The sequence below is a fragment of the Bufo gargarizans genome, chromosome 3 (assembly GCF_014858855.1).
Source record: "Bufo gargarizans isolate SCDJY-AF-19 chromosome 3, ASM1485885v1, whole genome shotgun sequence".
In the NCBI taxonomy this organism is placed as follows: Eukaryota; Metazoa; Chordata; class Amphibia; order Anura; family Bufonidae; genus Bufo; species Bufo gargarizans.
In genome coordinates this window covers 222131826-222147547 of record NC_058082.1, presented here as the reverse complement: position 1 = coordinate 222147547, position 15722 = coordinate 222131826, and the positions used below count along the sequence as shown (strand labels likewise).

The following is a 15722-nucleotide window of genomic DNA, read 5'->3' as shown; positions in this document are numbered from 1 at the left end:
CGCAGCACAATGTCCATAAGCCGTTGAAAAGTGGCGGGGGCACCATGCAGACCAAAGGGTAGCACCTTGTACTGAAACAGCCTCCAGGTGTGATGAAGGCAGTTTTCTCTTTGGCAGCCTCCGTTTAGGACACCGGCTTAAGCAAATTAACATGGTAGATCTGTTCTGGCTTTCACCACCCTGGCTGGTGTACCATGTAGTTTACATCTCCAACTTTCTCGAGTACCTCGTAGGGCCCCTGCCACCTAGCCAGGAACTTACTGTCCACGGTCGGTATCAGAACCGAAACCCGATCACCCGGGTTAAAGATCCGGATTCGAGCCTGTCGATAATAGACCCAACTTTGGGCTCGCTGAGATGCCTCCATATGCTCCTTAACAACAGGCAACACCGTCTCTATTCATTCTTGCATCTTGGCAACGTACTCAAAAACACTTTTATGTGGAGTGGGTTGTTGTTCCCGTGCCTCTTTGACTACATCCAAGAGTCAGCGAGGGTGTCTGCCATATAGCAGTTCGAAGGGAGAGAACCCAGTAGAGGCCTGGGGTACCTCTCGCACTGCGAACATGAAATAGGGCAGAAGAAGTTCCCAATCCTTCCCATCTTTAGCCACCACCCTTTTCAACAAATTTTTAATGTTTGGTTAAACCTTTCTACCAGACCGTCCGTTTACCTTCCTTATAAAGGTCCGTAGCTGTTTTATGTGCAGCAACTTACAAAGTTCCCTCATCACTTTGGACATAAAAGGGGTCCCCTGATCCGTCAAAACCTCTTTAGGTAGTCCTACTTGGGAAAACATCTCAATTAACTACTTAGCTATGAGTTTGGCCGAGGTATGTCGCAGTGGGACCGCCTCCGGATACCGAGTGGTGTAGTCTATTATGAGTAAGATGTGTTGGTGCCCTCTGGCGGACTTCGGTATGGGGCCTATGAGATCCATAGCTATTCTGTCAAACAGTACCTCGATAATTGGGAGAGGAACTAGGGGACGACAGAAATGTTGTTGTGGGCTAGTTATCTGGCAGGTTGGGCAAGACTTGCAAAACTCTTCTACCTCTCTGAATATGGTGGGTTAGTAAAACCGCTAGGTGACCCCCGAGAACATGCTGGTGGGCTAAATCTAAGACGAGTTTGGGGACCACCATCTGTTCAATATGCTCACCCCGTAGTTGGTTTACCTGATAAAGCATACCTTGATGAACCACAAAACGGGGAAACACCGACTTGGCCCCAGGTTGTTGTGGTTTACCATCTATTATTAACACATTCTCCCAGGATCGGGATAGGGTTGGGTCCCAGTGTTGTGTCTCCCACTTCCACCTGGCACAAGTGATCTGGAGACTCTGGGGTACCTGTTGCACACAGCCTCCTGGCATATAGAGACTGGTGGTAGCCATAGTTAGTTTCCATGGGCTCAACCCAATGGGGACAGTCAGCTCTTACATGGCCAGGCTCCTGACACTGCCAGCAGATTATCGGAGCCAGGTCCGCCATGGGTACATCCTGGGCGGGTTTTATCGGCTCAAATCTCCAGGCCTGGGGTAGATTTTTCCTGGTTTTGCCAACCCTCTCCTGACAGAACCCTCATTTAGATTCCTGGTTCATAGCGTTCCACCAGGTCCACCATCTCAACGGCATTGCCAGGAGACACCTGACTGATCCAGTGCTGGAGAGGGTATGGCAAAGCCCTCCAGAACATATCGTCTAACAGACAAACTAGCATAGAAGTGGGACTCAGCAAGTCAGGCTGTAGCCATTTTTGCAAGAGGTGAAGTACTGTAAGTTATAATACTTGGGTCTTGCAGGCTCAGCTGGGTTGAACCCCCATTGATGCACCCGCTGGGCCCGGACCAGCACATTCACCCCCAGTCTTGCCAGAATCTCACCCTTGACTTTCTGGTAGTCAGCCGCTTGATCGTCCAGGAAGTCAAAATAGACCCCCTTGTGTCCACCTTCTCATACGTCGCCAGGTAGATTTTGACGTCATCTGTGGGTGTCATCTTGGGGATCGCCGCACCGACCGCTTTCCGGGCATCGTGGATGCTCAGGGTTGCTCCTGCCGTCTGCAAAGCCATCACGTGATGTAGCAGCAGCTGGTTTGTTTCTTGCTGCTGCCTGTTAGCCTCCCGCTGTTGCAGATTTGTTTCTTGCTGCTGTTTGTTAGCCTCCACGAGGGCCTTCATTACCGCATCCATTTTGTCAAGGGTCACAGGTTGAAATTTTGCGGGTTTAATGCAAGACATACAACCATGCCCAGTGGAAAAAACAAACAAACAACAACAATATATTTTGGCGCTTGTGTCTGCCTCTCTGTGGTTGTCCGCATCCTCCACCAATTGTGGGGATTCACTCTGGTAGTTAGGATAAGTGGGCCCAGTACAGAGGCAAAATACAAGTTTGTAATTCAAACTTCAGTGTTTATTCAAACATGGTGCCAAAAACAAAACGTCACTTTTGCAGTGTTGGTGTTACTTCACACCCAATGGCAAGTCCACGTTGTTGGAAGTCCAAATACAGGCTTTAGGCGGCCTGTTCCCCTGACACATGGGTCTCAGCTCTCCAGCCCAGCACAGGCCTCAGATCCCAGCGCACAGACATGGTATCTGAGCCCAGCTGCCTATTTAAGGACAGCCAGGTGCTGCCAAAACCCGGACCGGCACTTAAAATCTGGTCCGGTATTTGACCTCACCTGGCTGTAAATCAGCCCAGCAGCACATGCTGTGAGGAAAATACCTGTTTTTCTAGACCAAACCTCTCACTGTGTCATATATTACTGTTTTTATGAGGCAATGTAAAAAAGAAAATGGCTGTTCTGGCACAGTTTTATTATTTGTTTTTTACAATGTTCACCTGACAGTAGATAATGTGATATTTTTATACAGCAGGTTGGGAAAAAAATCATGTTTTTGTGTTTCAATTTTCTGAAAACCATATTTTTCTTATTTTTTGGGTGATTGTCTTAGGTAGGATCTAATTTATTTCGGGATGAGATGATGGTTTGATTGGTACCATTTTCAGGGACATATGAATTTTGCTTGGTATTACACTTTTTGTGATGTAAGGTGATAATAAATAGATTTTTGGGCACTTTTAAAAAAATTTTATAGCGTTCACCTGGTGGGTTGGATCACATGCTATTTTTATAGAGCAGGTCGTTAGGGACATGACGATACCTAATATGTGCATTTTTTAAAACTTTATTTTATACAATAAAAGCATGTTTGAAAAAAAAATCATGTTTTTGTGTCTCCATTTTCTGAAAGCCATTTTTTTAAATTTTTGGGATGATTGGCTTATGTAGGGGCTTATTTTTTTGTGGGATAAGGTCACGGTTTGGTTGGTAATAATTTTGGGTACATATGACTTGTTTGATAACTTTTTATGCCATTTTCTGGGAAGTGCGGTGGGCAAAATTGCAATTCCATCATAGTTTTTCCTTTTTTTTTCTATGGTGTTTACCGTGCGGTAAAAGTAACATGATCCTTTTATAGATCAGGTTCTTATGGATGTGGTGATGCCAAACATGTTTAGTGTTTCTTATTTTTTACATTTTTGACCAATTATGTGTTTTGATATAGGAAGGTTTTTTTTTTTTTTTTTACTTTTCTTCACTTTTTTAAAAACTTTTTGGGGACTTAGACCCACTTGGTTCTTTAAGATCCAGTGGGTCAGATGGCTTAGAATACACTGCAGTACACTGAGCTCTAAGTCTGATCAGAAAACTGGCATAAATTGTAACTGAACCTGCTGGCCAACATAGGAACTGCAGCTCTAATACGCTGGGTCTCTTCTAATGACCTGCATCCCCGATCATGGCACGGGGATGCCAGTCTTAACCTGGAAGCACACGCCTTCGAGTTTTTCACCAGCATCTAAAGGCTGTAATGTCCCTGATCAGCATTATTGCCGGTCGCAGACATTAGCCGTGGGCCTCTGCTGTTTAAAGGTTTACGTTTATAATAAGCCAGGGGGTTGTTTACCCCTCCGTTTCCTCTGACCAGCCTCCATTTTGCGTTCCGCCTCATGTTTATTTTTGTCTGGTAAATATTAAAGAAAACTATGCCACATACATAGTATAATGCCCCAGCCCCTCATAGTGCGTAATGTACAACAATCCGCAGTGTGCAGTATACAGTATAATACCCCACAGAATTCAGTATATAAAACACCCTACAGTATATAATATAACATCATATAGTATACCATATGAAACACTCCACAGTATGCCGTATATAGTATAACACCCCTAGCATCTCATATTATATAGTTTACAACACCCCACAATATGCAGCATATAGTATAACACTCTACAGTATATATTATACCACCCCACAGTATACAGTATATACTGTAACACCCCACAGTATACAGTATATACTAAAACACCCCACAATATACAGTATATAGTATAACACCCCTAGCATCTCATATTATATAGTATACAACACCCCACAGTATACAGTATATACAATAACACCCCACAGTATCTAGTATAACACCCTTGGCATCTCATATTATATAGTATACAACACCCCACAGTATACAGTGCATACTATAACACCCTACAGTATACAGTATATAGTATAACAATATATAGTATAAACTATAACACCCCTCAGTCAGGGCCGGATTGGCCATTAGTCAATTCTGGCAAATGCTAGATAGGCCTGTGGGCCACTCTTATCTTTTTGCCCCGACAGCTGACTTTTATCTGGAGCAGTACACAGAGCACTAAGTGGCAGTCTTTACACCACACATACAACATAGTTGCATGGGGCCCCTGGCTGTCAGGAGGCCCCACCAGGACCCTGACAAGCAGGTTTAATGGTGCCACAACTTTCAACTGTTTTTGTGTCCTCAGGACAGAGATACAGTAAAGAACAGACAGGACAGCCTACCTGGGTTCACTATCCTCAGCAGTGGTCACTTTAAAGGGGTTCTCCAGGAATTAAAAAAAAATAAAATACTTAAATATTATAATAAATATGATATATTAAATAATAAATATAATAATAATAATAATAATAATAATAATAATAATAATAAATATATTCACAAATACCTTTAATTTGTTATGAAGGCTTGTTTTGTCTGGGGAGCGATCATTAGGAGAAATAAAATGGTCGCCGTTCTATCAGTACACGCAAAATCTGTCCTAATCACACAGGATAACAAGTTACTTCACCACAATGAGCCATAGTGCTCCCTCATCATCCTCTATGCTCTGCTTGTCAGGAATCATGATCCTGAATACAGGTGAATCTCTGTGGGAATGGAGAAGATAAGAAGAATGCAGGAAAATGAGGTGTGGCTAATGAGCAGCAGCACTTGTATGCAGTCTCCATTACCACAGCCCCACATTATCACAGTCTGTCCTGTCCATCCTCTCTGTACTTGATGTCTCCTCGTGAACTAAATTCCCCAGAGATTCAGCTAAAGCTCTTATCACCTGTTTTCAGGATCATAATCCTTGAAAAGTAGAGAGGAGGATGAGGCAGCTATTTACCTCAGTGTTGTAAAGTAACTTGTCCTCATGTGGGATCAGGACAGATTTTGTATGAACTAATAGGACAGCGGCCATTTTGTTTCACATGATGATTGCTCCCTAGACAAAACGAGTCCTTATAAATAATGAAAGGTATTTGAGAATATATTTATAATAAAGTAATATTTAAGTATTTTTATTTTCCTAATTCCTGGAGAACCCCCTTAACTGCCTGCTGCCACCCAATGTACCGGCGAAGCACATGATATCACTCTGTCACTGATGAAGACGGCCAGACATCAGACCTTCGGCTGCCTGGCTCTCAGTCCTCCTTCTGGCAAGACCATGGCGGCCTGGGAGTCCACTTTTTTGTGTGACATGGCACGGTCAGACAGTGGCGTTGCACTGTATGAGCACATGCTGCACCCACAGCACTGACTGAGGCTCTCATGCTCAATCAGTCACTAGAGTGATACCCACTATTTACTTCTGTCCTATCCCTCAGCCAATCACAAAGCTGGATATTCCAATAGCAAATGAATGTCAGACAGCAGCGAAAGGTGTGGAGGAAGAGGGGACAGAGTGGGGGACCAAGTGGTGGCACACTGGGGGGACAGTAGTGTTGTAAGCTGTGGAGAGAAAGAAGATGGTTAAAACAACATATTAATGAAGATTAACAAGCCCCAAACAACTAATACCTGCTGCAGTTTTTAGCCATAATATATTTACACATATTATTATATATTTAGAATATATTATATATTATAATATATGTACCGTAAATATATTATGGCTAAAACATCAGTAGTAGTTTCCCACATATTATGCATTTATATACAGGGAGTGCAGAATTATTAGGCAAGTTGTATTTTTGAGGATTAATTTTATTATTGAACAACAACCATGTTCTCAATGAACCCAAAAAACTCATTAATATCAAAGCTGAATATTTTTGGAAGTAGTTTTTAGTTTGTTTTTAGTTTTAGCTATTTTAGGGGGATATCTGTGTGTGCAGGTGACTATTACTGTGCATAATTATTAGGCAACTTAACAAAAAACAAATATATACCCATTTCAATTATTTATTTTTACCAGTGAAACCAATATAACATCTCAACATTCACAAATATACATTTCTGACATTCAAAAACAAAACAAAAACAAATCAGTGACCAATATAGCCACCTTTCTTTGCAAGGACACTCAAAAGCCTGCCATCCATGGATTCTGTCAGTGTTTTGATCTGTTCACCATCAACATTGCGTGCAGCAGCAACCACAGCCTCCCAGACACTGTTCAGAGAGGTGTACTGTTTTCCCTCCTTGTAAATCTCACATTTGATGATGGACCACAGGTTCTCAATGGGGTTCAGATCAGGTGAACAAGGAGGCCATGTCATTAGATTTTCTTCTTTTATACCCTTTCTTGCCAGCCACGCTGTGGAGTACTTGGACGCGTGTGATGGAGCATTGTCCTGCATGAAAATCATGTTTTTCTTGAAGGATGCAGACTTCTTCCTGTACCACTGCTTGAAGAAGGTGTCTTCCAGAAACTGGCAGTAGGACTGGGAGTTGAGCTTGACTCCATCCTCAACCCGAAAAGGCCCCACAAGCTCATCTTTGATGATACCAGCCCAAACCAGTACTCCACCTCCACCTTGCTGGCGTCTGAGTCGGACTGGAGCTCTCTGCCCTTTACCAATCCAGCCACGGGCCCATCCATCTGGCCCATCAAGACTCACTCTCATTTCATCAGTCCATACAACCTTAGAAAAATCAGTCTTGAGATATTTCTTGGCCCAGTCTTGATGTTTCAGCTTGTGTGTCTTGTTCAGTGGTGGTCGTCTTTCAGCCTTTCTTACCTTGGCCATGTCTCTGAGTATTGCACACCTTGTGCTTTTGGGCACTCCAGTGATGTTGCAGCTCTGAAATATGGCCAAACTGGTGGCAAGTGGCATCTTGGCAGCTGCACGCTTGACTTTTCTCAGTTCATGGGCAGTTATTTTGCGCCTTGGTTTTTCCACACGCTTCTTGCGACCCTGTTGACTATTTTGAATGAAACGCTTGATTGTTCGATGATCACGCTTTAGAAGCTTTGCAATTTTAAGAGTGCTGCATCCCTCTGCAAGATATCTCACTATTTATGACTTTTCTGAGCCTGTCAAGTCCTTCTTTTGACCCATTTTGCCAAAGGAAAGGAAGTTGCCTAATAATTATGCACACCTGATATAGGGTGTTGATGTCATTAGACCACACCCCTTCTCATTACAGAGATGCACATCACCTAATATGCTTAATTGGTAGTAGGCTTTCGAGCCTATACAGCTTGGAGTAAGACAACATGCATAAAGAGGATGATGTGGTCAAAATACTCATTTGCCTAATAATTCTGCACTCCCTGTATATCAGAAGTATGATTTTATCTATATATATCGTGTTTCTCCAAAAATAATACAGGGTCTTATATTATATTAGAAAAAAGGGTTAGGACTTATTATTGGGGTAGGGCTTTTTTTGCCTCTATGACCATATTTTATATATACACATGCCAATTACAGAACAGTCCCTGGACAGTGTTTATATTAAATATGACTATAACCTCCCCCCCCCCCCTTTCATCCATAGGAATGCACCCATATACTGCAGTACATGGGTGCATTCCTATGGATAAGGGGGTTATAGTCATATTTGCTACACATTTTTCATTCTGGTACCGTATATTGCCCCTGAGATGTCCTTACCCAAGGGACCTAGGCAGCAATCTACTGTACCAGGGAGAGCAGATATGGCATGGGAGAGATGTAGGGAGCTCCTCTAGGCAGGAGAGAGGAGAAGGAGATCCTCCTGCTGCCTACTTTATGTAAGTAAGAACGTTCGGGCTGGCGGCAGTACAGGGCATACAGAGAAGCTGCCAGCCCGCCCAACGTGAAAGTGAAGGGAAGCACGGGCTGCCAGCATAATTTAGTATTTAGTGAAGCTGCCAGCCCACCCATTAGGTGCTGCTTAGTGCCACAATGTATGCACGGGCTGGCGGCTTCACTGAAGGCTAATTCACTGAAGCCTGCGCTGCCCGCCCGCCCACACTATCATGGCAGCTCAGGAACCATTAGTGAGCGCTCCTGAGCTTCTGCAGCCCGCAAATTTCCCCCACCTTCCCTTTATATAAAATAAAATACAGCTGTATCTAGGGCTCATTTTTGGAGTAGGGCTTATATTTTAAGCCTACTCTAAAAACCCTGCAAAATAGCGCTAGGGCTTAATATGCTCCTTTTAAAAAAAAAATAGTAATTACACATTTATTTTGTGCCATACATTTTTTACAATTACTAAAAGAAATATAACATATATAAATCTAATTTAACCTCTTTTTCTGAAGAAGTTAGTGATGGGATTTGAACTCACAGCTTCTGCATCATAGCCCAAAACTTTAACCACTCCACTATATATGGGCATAGCCAGTCAATAAAAAAAATATGAGACTTCTACTGTATGGGTCTCAGTAGAAGTTTCATATTTTTTTTATTTATTTTTTTGTAACTGGCTATGCAGCTATTATAGCTGAGTGGTTACATGCCTTGCCTCTAATGCAGAAGGTTGTGATTTCAAATCCCGGCAGAAACAGGCTAAATTAGATTTAAATACACTGCCTCGAGCACATGTGGTGTTCGGCCGAGCATAGCGATGCTCGAGCCGAACTGGTGTTTGGCCGAGCATGCCCGCTCAACACTACTCCTCATGGCCACTGGCCAGGTAAATAACGATCTGATGCTCTCAGCAATAATTAATGCTAGGAGCATCAGGTACAGTACTTATGCACCGCAGGTGTCCTCCTGAATTCAGCTGTATCACTGTCCACAATATGGTGATAGGGCAGTATTTAATGCTGCATTGCGGGATTTGGTTTTGCTGGGGCATTATTCTGTGGTGCTCTACAGTATTGCTGGCCCTGCCTACTTCTGTTTTACCTGACTTCTTTTGGCTTGGATTGCTCCGCCTTCTGTCAATTTGGACTTGCCTACAACATGGGGCCATTTTTAAAAAAAATGTCCAGGGTCACTTTAAGTTCCGAATCCACCCCTGACTGTATAACACCACATAGTATGCAGCATATAGTATAACACCCCACAACTATGCAGTGTATAGTACAGTATAATACCCCACAGAATGCAGTAGCCTACAGTATATAGTATAACATCCCACAGTATGCAGTAGCCCACATTATGCAGTACACAGTATAAGACCCCAAAGTATGCAGAAGTTCACAGTATGCAGTATACATGTTAACACCCCATAGTATGCAATAGCCCACAGTATGCAGTATAACACCACACATTATGTAGTATACAGATTAGCACCACACAGTATGCAGTAGCCAATACTATACAGTATAAACTATAACACCCACAGTATGCAGTAGCCTGCAGTATACAGTATTATACTGTATACTGCATACTGTGGGCTACTTCATTCTGTGGGGTGTTATACTTTATATTGCATAGTGCTGGCTACTGCATACTGTGGGTTGTAATACTGTCAATATAAAACACACAGTATGTAGTAGCCCACACTATCCAGTATATAGTATAACACCCCACAGAATGCAGTAGCCAACAGTACACAGTATATAAGACCCTAAAGTAAGCAGTAGCCCACAGTATGCTGTATACAGTGAAACAACACACCGTATGCAGTATATAGTATAACACCCCACAGAATGCAGTAGCCTACACTATGCAGTATAAAGTATAACACCCCATGGTATGCCATAGCCCACAATATGCAGTATACAGAATAACACTCCACAGTATGCAGCAGTACTTCACAATAGTGTTAAGCATGAATAATTAAATCTCAAATTTTAATCAAGAATATCGCCACTTTCGAGAATTCGCAAATATTTTGAATATAGTGCTATAGAATATAGTGTTGATCGAAAATTCTCCAATCACAAATTTATTGCGAATATCGGCACTTAGCAACATCCCTAGCAGCCAGTAGGAAAGTTGCCTACCCCTTAGTGTTGATCGCGAATATTCTAATCGCAAATTTTTATCGCATATACACTCACCTAAATAATTATTAGGAACACCTGTTCTGTTTCTCATTAATGCGATTATCTAGTCAACCAATGCAGTTGCTTCAATGCATGTAGGGTTGTGGTCCTGGTCAAGACAATCTCCTGAACTCCAAACTCAGAATGGGAAAGAAAGGTGATTTAAGCAATTTTGAGCGTGGCATGGTTGTTGGTGCCAGACGGGCCGGTCTGAGTATTTCACAATCTGCTCAGTTACTGGGATTTTCACGCACAACCATTTCTATGGTTTACAAAGAATGGTATGAAAAGGGAAAAACATCCAGTATGCGGGAGTCCTGTGGGCGAAAATGCCTTGTTGATGCTAGAGGTCAGGGCCGACTAATTCAAGCTGATAGAAGAGCAACGTTGACTGAAATAACCACTCCTTACAACCGAGGTATGCAGCAAAGCATTTGTGAAGCCACAACACGCACAACCTTGAGGCGGATGGGCTACAACAGCAGAAGACCCCACCGGGTACCACTCATCTCCACTACAAATAGGAAAAAGAGGCTACAATTTGCATGAGCTCACCAAAATTGGACTGATGAAGACTGGAAAAATGGTTTCTTGAACATGACAATGAGTTCACTGTACTAAAATGGTCTCCACAGTCACCAGATCTCAACCCAATAGAGCATCTTTGGGATGTGGTGGAACGGGAGCTTCGTGCCCTGGATGTGCATCCCTCAAATCTCCATCAACTGCAAGATGCTATCTATTAATATGGGCCAACATTTCTAAAGAATGCTATCAGCACCTTGTTGAATCAATGCCAAGTAGAATTAAGGCAGTTCTGAAGGCAAAAGGGGGCCCAACACCGTATTAGTATGGTGTTCCTAATAATTTTTTAGGTGAGTGTATATTACATTGGCAATTTTCGCAATTAAGTAAATAATGACTGGAGATCACGAATTCTCGAATTTGCGTATTTATGCCGAATATTCGGCCAAAAATTGGCAAAATATTGCAAATTCAATTATTGCCTGTGCCACTCATCACTACTCCACAGTATGCAGTATACAGTATAACACCCCATAACATGCAGTAGCCCACAGTATGCAGTATATGGTATAACACCCCACAGTATGCAGTACTCCATAGTATGCAGTATACAGTGAAACAACACACAGTATGCAGTATATAGTATGACACCCCACAGAATGCAGTAGCCCACACTATGCAGCTTAAAGTATAACACCCCATGGTATGCAGTAGTCCACAATATGCAATATACAGAATAACACTCCACAGTATGCAGTATACAGTATAGCACCCCATATTATGCAGTAGCCCACAGTATGCAGTATATAGTATAACACCCCACAGTATGCAGAACTCCACAGTATGCAGTATACAGTATAGCACCCAATAATATGCAGTAGCCAACAGTATGCAGTATATACTATAACACCACACAGTATGCAGTACTCCACAGTATGCAGTTTACATACAGTATAGGACCCCACAGTATGCAGTAGCCCCACTGCATGCAGTATACAGTATAACACACCACTCTATGTAGTAGCCCACAGTATGCATATAGAATATAGTGCTATATATTCATATTCGCAAAAAGTGTTGATCGGGAATATTCCAATCTCGAATTTATCGCGAATGTTTCGCGAATATCAGGACTTGGCAACATCCCTAGCAGCCAATAGGAAAGTTGCCTACCCCTTAGTGTTGATCGCGAATATTCTAATAACAAATTTTTATCGCAAATATATTACATTGCCGATTTAGCTCACAGTATGCAGTATATAGTATAACACCCCACAGTATGCAGAACTCCACAGTATGCAGTATACAGTATAACACCCCATAATATGCAGTAGACCACAGTATGCAGTATATAGTATAACACCAAACAGTATGCAGTACCCCACAGTATATAGTATGACACCAAACAGTATGCAGTACCCCACAGTATGCAGTATACATAGAGTATAGTACCCCACAGTATGCAGTAGCCCACTTTATGCAGTATACAGTATAACACCCCACACTATGTAGTAGCCCACAGTATGCAGTATATAGTATGACACCCCATAATATGCGATATATAGTATAGCATTCTCTGTCACCTTTTCGTGATGTAATCTACATTAAAAAAAAACTTCTTAATACTATGACAAATTTTTCCTGCTGTAACATTGCTCCTGGAGATAAAGGACCTCTGATGATGTTGTTGCCTTGTGACCAGTAACATTGATATGTTACTGGTCACATGGCGATGATGTCATCACAGGTCCTTTCTTCTATGAGCATCACTACTACCCTTCCTTGTAATGGGTGTTTTGAGCAGTGATTGGCCACACAGCCATTGAAGGCCAGTCTTTAGTAAGTGAGCCCCAATGAGTTCTCTTCCATTCTGTTTGAGAAAGCTAAGTGAACAACATGATGGCTGCCACTACTATTTCTGTCTGACATGCATTTCCCCAGACTTCTAAAATTAGATATGTATACAGTCGCAACTCATTTTTAATCAAGCTTTTATTTTCTAGGAATTGCAAAATTGGATGAAGGTGATGAGCTTCAACTGATCATACTAAGAAACAATGCGAATATCTCTTTAGATGGGCATGGTACATTCTTTGGGGCGATCAAGCTCTTCTAAATGGAGGGGGAGTGCAGGAGAATACCATTGGTGTGATGGAGTAAGGTGAAAACAGGAAATAAATGGCCAGTGACCTGGGATTATTACAAGAAATCCAGTACCAGGCTATACTATAGACAAGGATGGCACATGATTTAAATTCAGTAGTACAAAAGTAAGGAAAAAATAGGAGATATATACAGTGCCTTGTGCCTCTGTAATGGAAAATATTGGCCAGTTAAAAAAAAAAAAAAAACTAATCTAATTGTCATATAAATAGTCACTATAGACATACATTAAAGGGAGAGTCCAAGGGAAAAAATATGTGTAAAAGCTCGGTGAAACTAAATGAAAACTGAGATACTTACATCACCGATCCCGTGTCATTCTCATTCTGAAGATGCTCAGCTCCCACCCATCTCTACTTCCTGTTGTGGGGGGCATGTACAGGGGGCATGTGAGCTCTGCAGCCAATCACTGGTCACATCAAAGATTAAAATGGGTCACAATGGGTTACTTTTTGACACCACTATATATATATATATATATATATATATATAAAACCACTTCAAATAAAAATATATGGTGCTTGTTTGCTCCAAATATATTTAATCTTTGAGTTGATTTGCCACTGTTGTTTACCAACGTTGTACACCTTGTGGAGAGGTAGTCTCTGCACAGGTTCTCCTCACCTAACTAAAATACTGTAAAGGGCCATTTACACATGCCAAATGAGAAGGCAATTATCAGGACGAACCATTTGTTCCTGATAATTGACTGCTTAACAGAGGAGGTGAGAGTTGCAGATTCTGTGCGGACATTGGTGGCTTTTTGCCGTGGAATCTCTCTGCCAAATTCAAAGTCAAATGAGGCAGCGTGAACAGTTCTTAAAGAGTTTTTATTAAATTTGTGTTAAAATGTTTCTAATACCATAATAATACTTTTTGTAATATACTTTATTCATGTATTTTGTATTATTCATACACTTTACCCCACCCAAGCGCACCTTTTCCTGTGGGCTTTAAATTTACCTTTCTGTACACCGCTGACTTCTCAGCAATGTATGGAGTTTACAGTTGCCAGGATTTAGTAAACCTCCGGGGGGCACAGGCAGGAGCTGCGCTGCAGACCCATTGATAAGGTGTAAACTCTGTACACCATGCACCACTGAGAGGTCAGCGGTGTGCAGAAAAGTGAATTTTAAGCTCACAGGGAAAGGTGCACTTTAGGGAGGGAAAAGTCTATTAAAAATACTAAATGCCTTAAAAGTATTTTACAAAAAGTATTATTATGGCATTAGGGACATTTTAACAAAAATGTAATCAAAAGTTGAATTACTCTTTAATAGGGTTGAGCGAACCCAAACTGCAAAGTCTGGGTTCGCACCGAACTTTGTGGGTTCGGGTACCCGGACTCGAACTCTGACTTTTTCACTGAAGTTCGGGTTCGGTGTTCGGGTGATTTTATTATTTTCTGTTATAACAAGGGAAAATAATAGCATTCTTAAGACAGAATGCTAAATAAAATGGCCATTAAGGGGTTAAAAATAAACAAAAACTCACCTCATCCACTTGATCGCGCAGCCTTGATCGCGCAGGTCTTCATTCTTCAGGACCTGCAAAAGGACCTACGATAACGTCACCATGCTCACCAAGTAGTGAGCGCGGTGACGTCATCGCAGTCCTGAAGAAAGAAGACCTGCGCGATCAAGTGGATAAGGTGAGTTTTTTTAAATAATTTTTTACCCCTCAATGGCCATTTTATTTAGCATTCTGTCTAACCATGTTATAACGGAAAATAATAAAGTTAGAACCCGAACTTTGACCTGAAGTTCGGCCGAACCCGGCAAACCTAAACTTGCATGGGTTCACTCATCCCTACTCTTTAACTTTGCATATATTTACAGTGTTTTCATTTCTATATTACTGATGTATATTACTAATATACATCAAGAGAATTTTTCATTTACATATCTGTAATAATATTTGTTTCAACAACACACTCTAAATCAGAACCTGTCCGTTATACATATGTGTGGTGCTACATGGACACTACTTACCTCGTGCTTCCAAAAGTGTCTGTGAAAGGCTCTCCAGTGTCAACCATTCACAGAGTACATTATGCCATACATTAGACAGAAGCGCTTGAGTAAACTGGAGCTCCCAATTATAATTTGGAACTTTTTAGTTTTTTAATCAGTGACAGATAATAAAACATTTTTTATATGTGTTGTTGTATATAATTCATCTGTGTATTCATTATCATAATATTGTATAGCAACATGCAGCAAAATATTCTTTAATAAACACCTATATTATACCAAACATGGTGTGCAAGAGGACCAGCATTAACACTGCATGATCTGAAAGAACTTTTTGTACTGGTGACTAATTAATATTATAGGTTAGAGTTGATTATAAAACCCTTCTATGACCATCTTGAGTCTCACTCCCGACACTACCCAGAACACAGCAGATTTTTCTGAGACGGGCGCAGTCCGTCAGCCAGTTCCCCTTATAAACCACTGCAAGAAAAACTTACCATTACATACCAGCCATTATTATA

General features: G+C 41.6%; 1 protein-coding gene across 1 annotated transcript in view; it reads left to right on the top strand.

Moving 5' to 3' along the window:
* The window catches only part of TNFSF13B (TNF superfamily member 13b), a 58970-nt gene extending 44053 nt beyond the window's left edge, over nucleotides 1-14917 (top strand). Inside the window, exon 6 of the mRNA XM_044286503.1 lies at nucleotides 13066-14917. Within this exon, the coding sequence (XP_044142438.1) occupies nucleotides 13066-13178 (113 nt within the window). The 3' untranslated portion in view covers nucleotides 13179-14917. The remainder of the gene's footprint in view (nucleotides 1-13065) is intronic.
* Nucleotides 14918-15722: the final 805 nt, after the last annotated feature.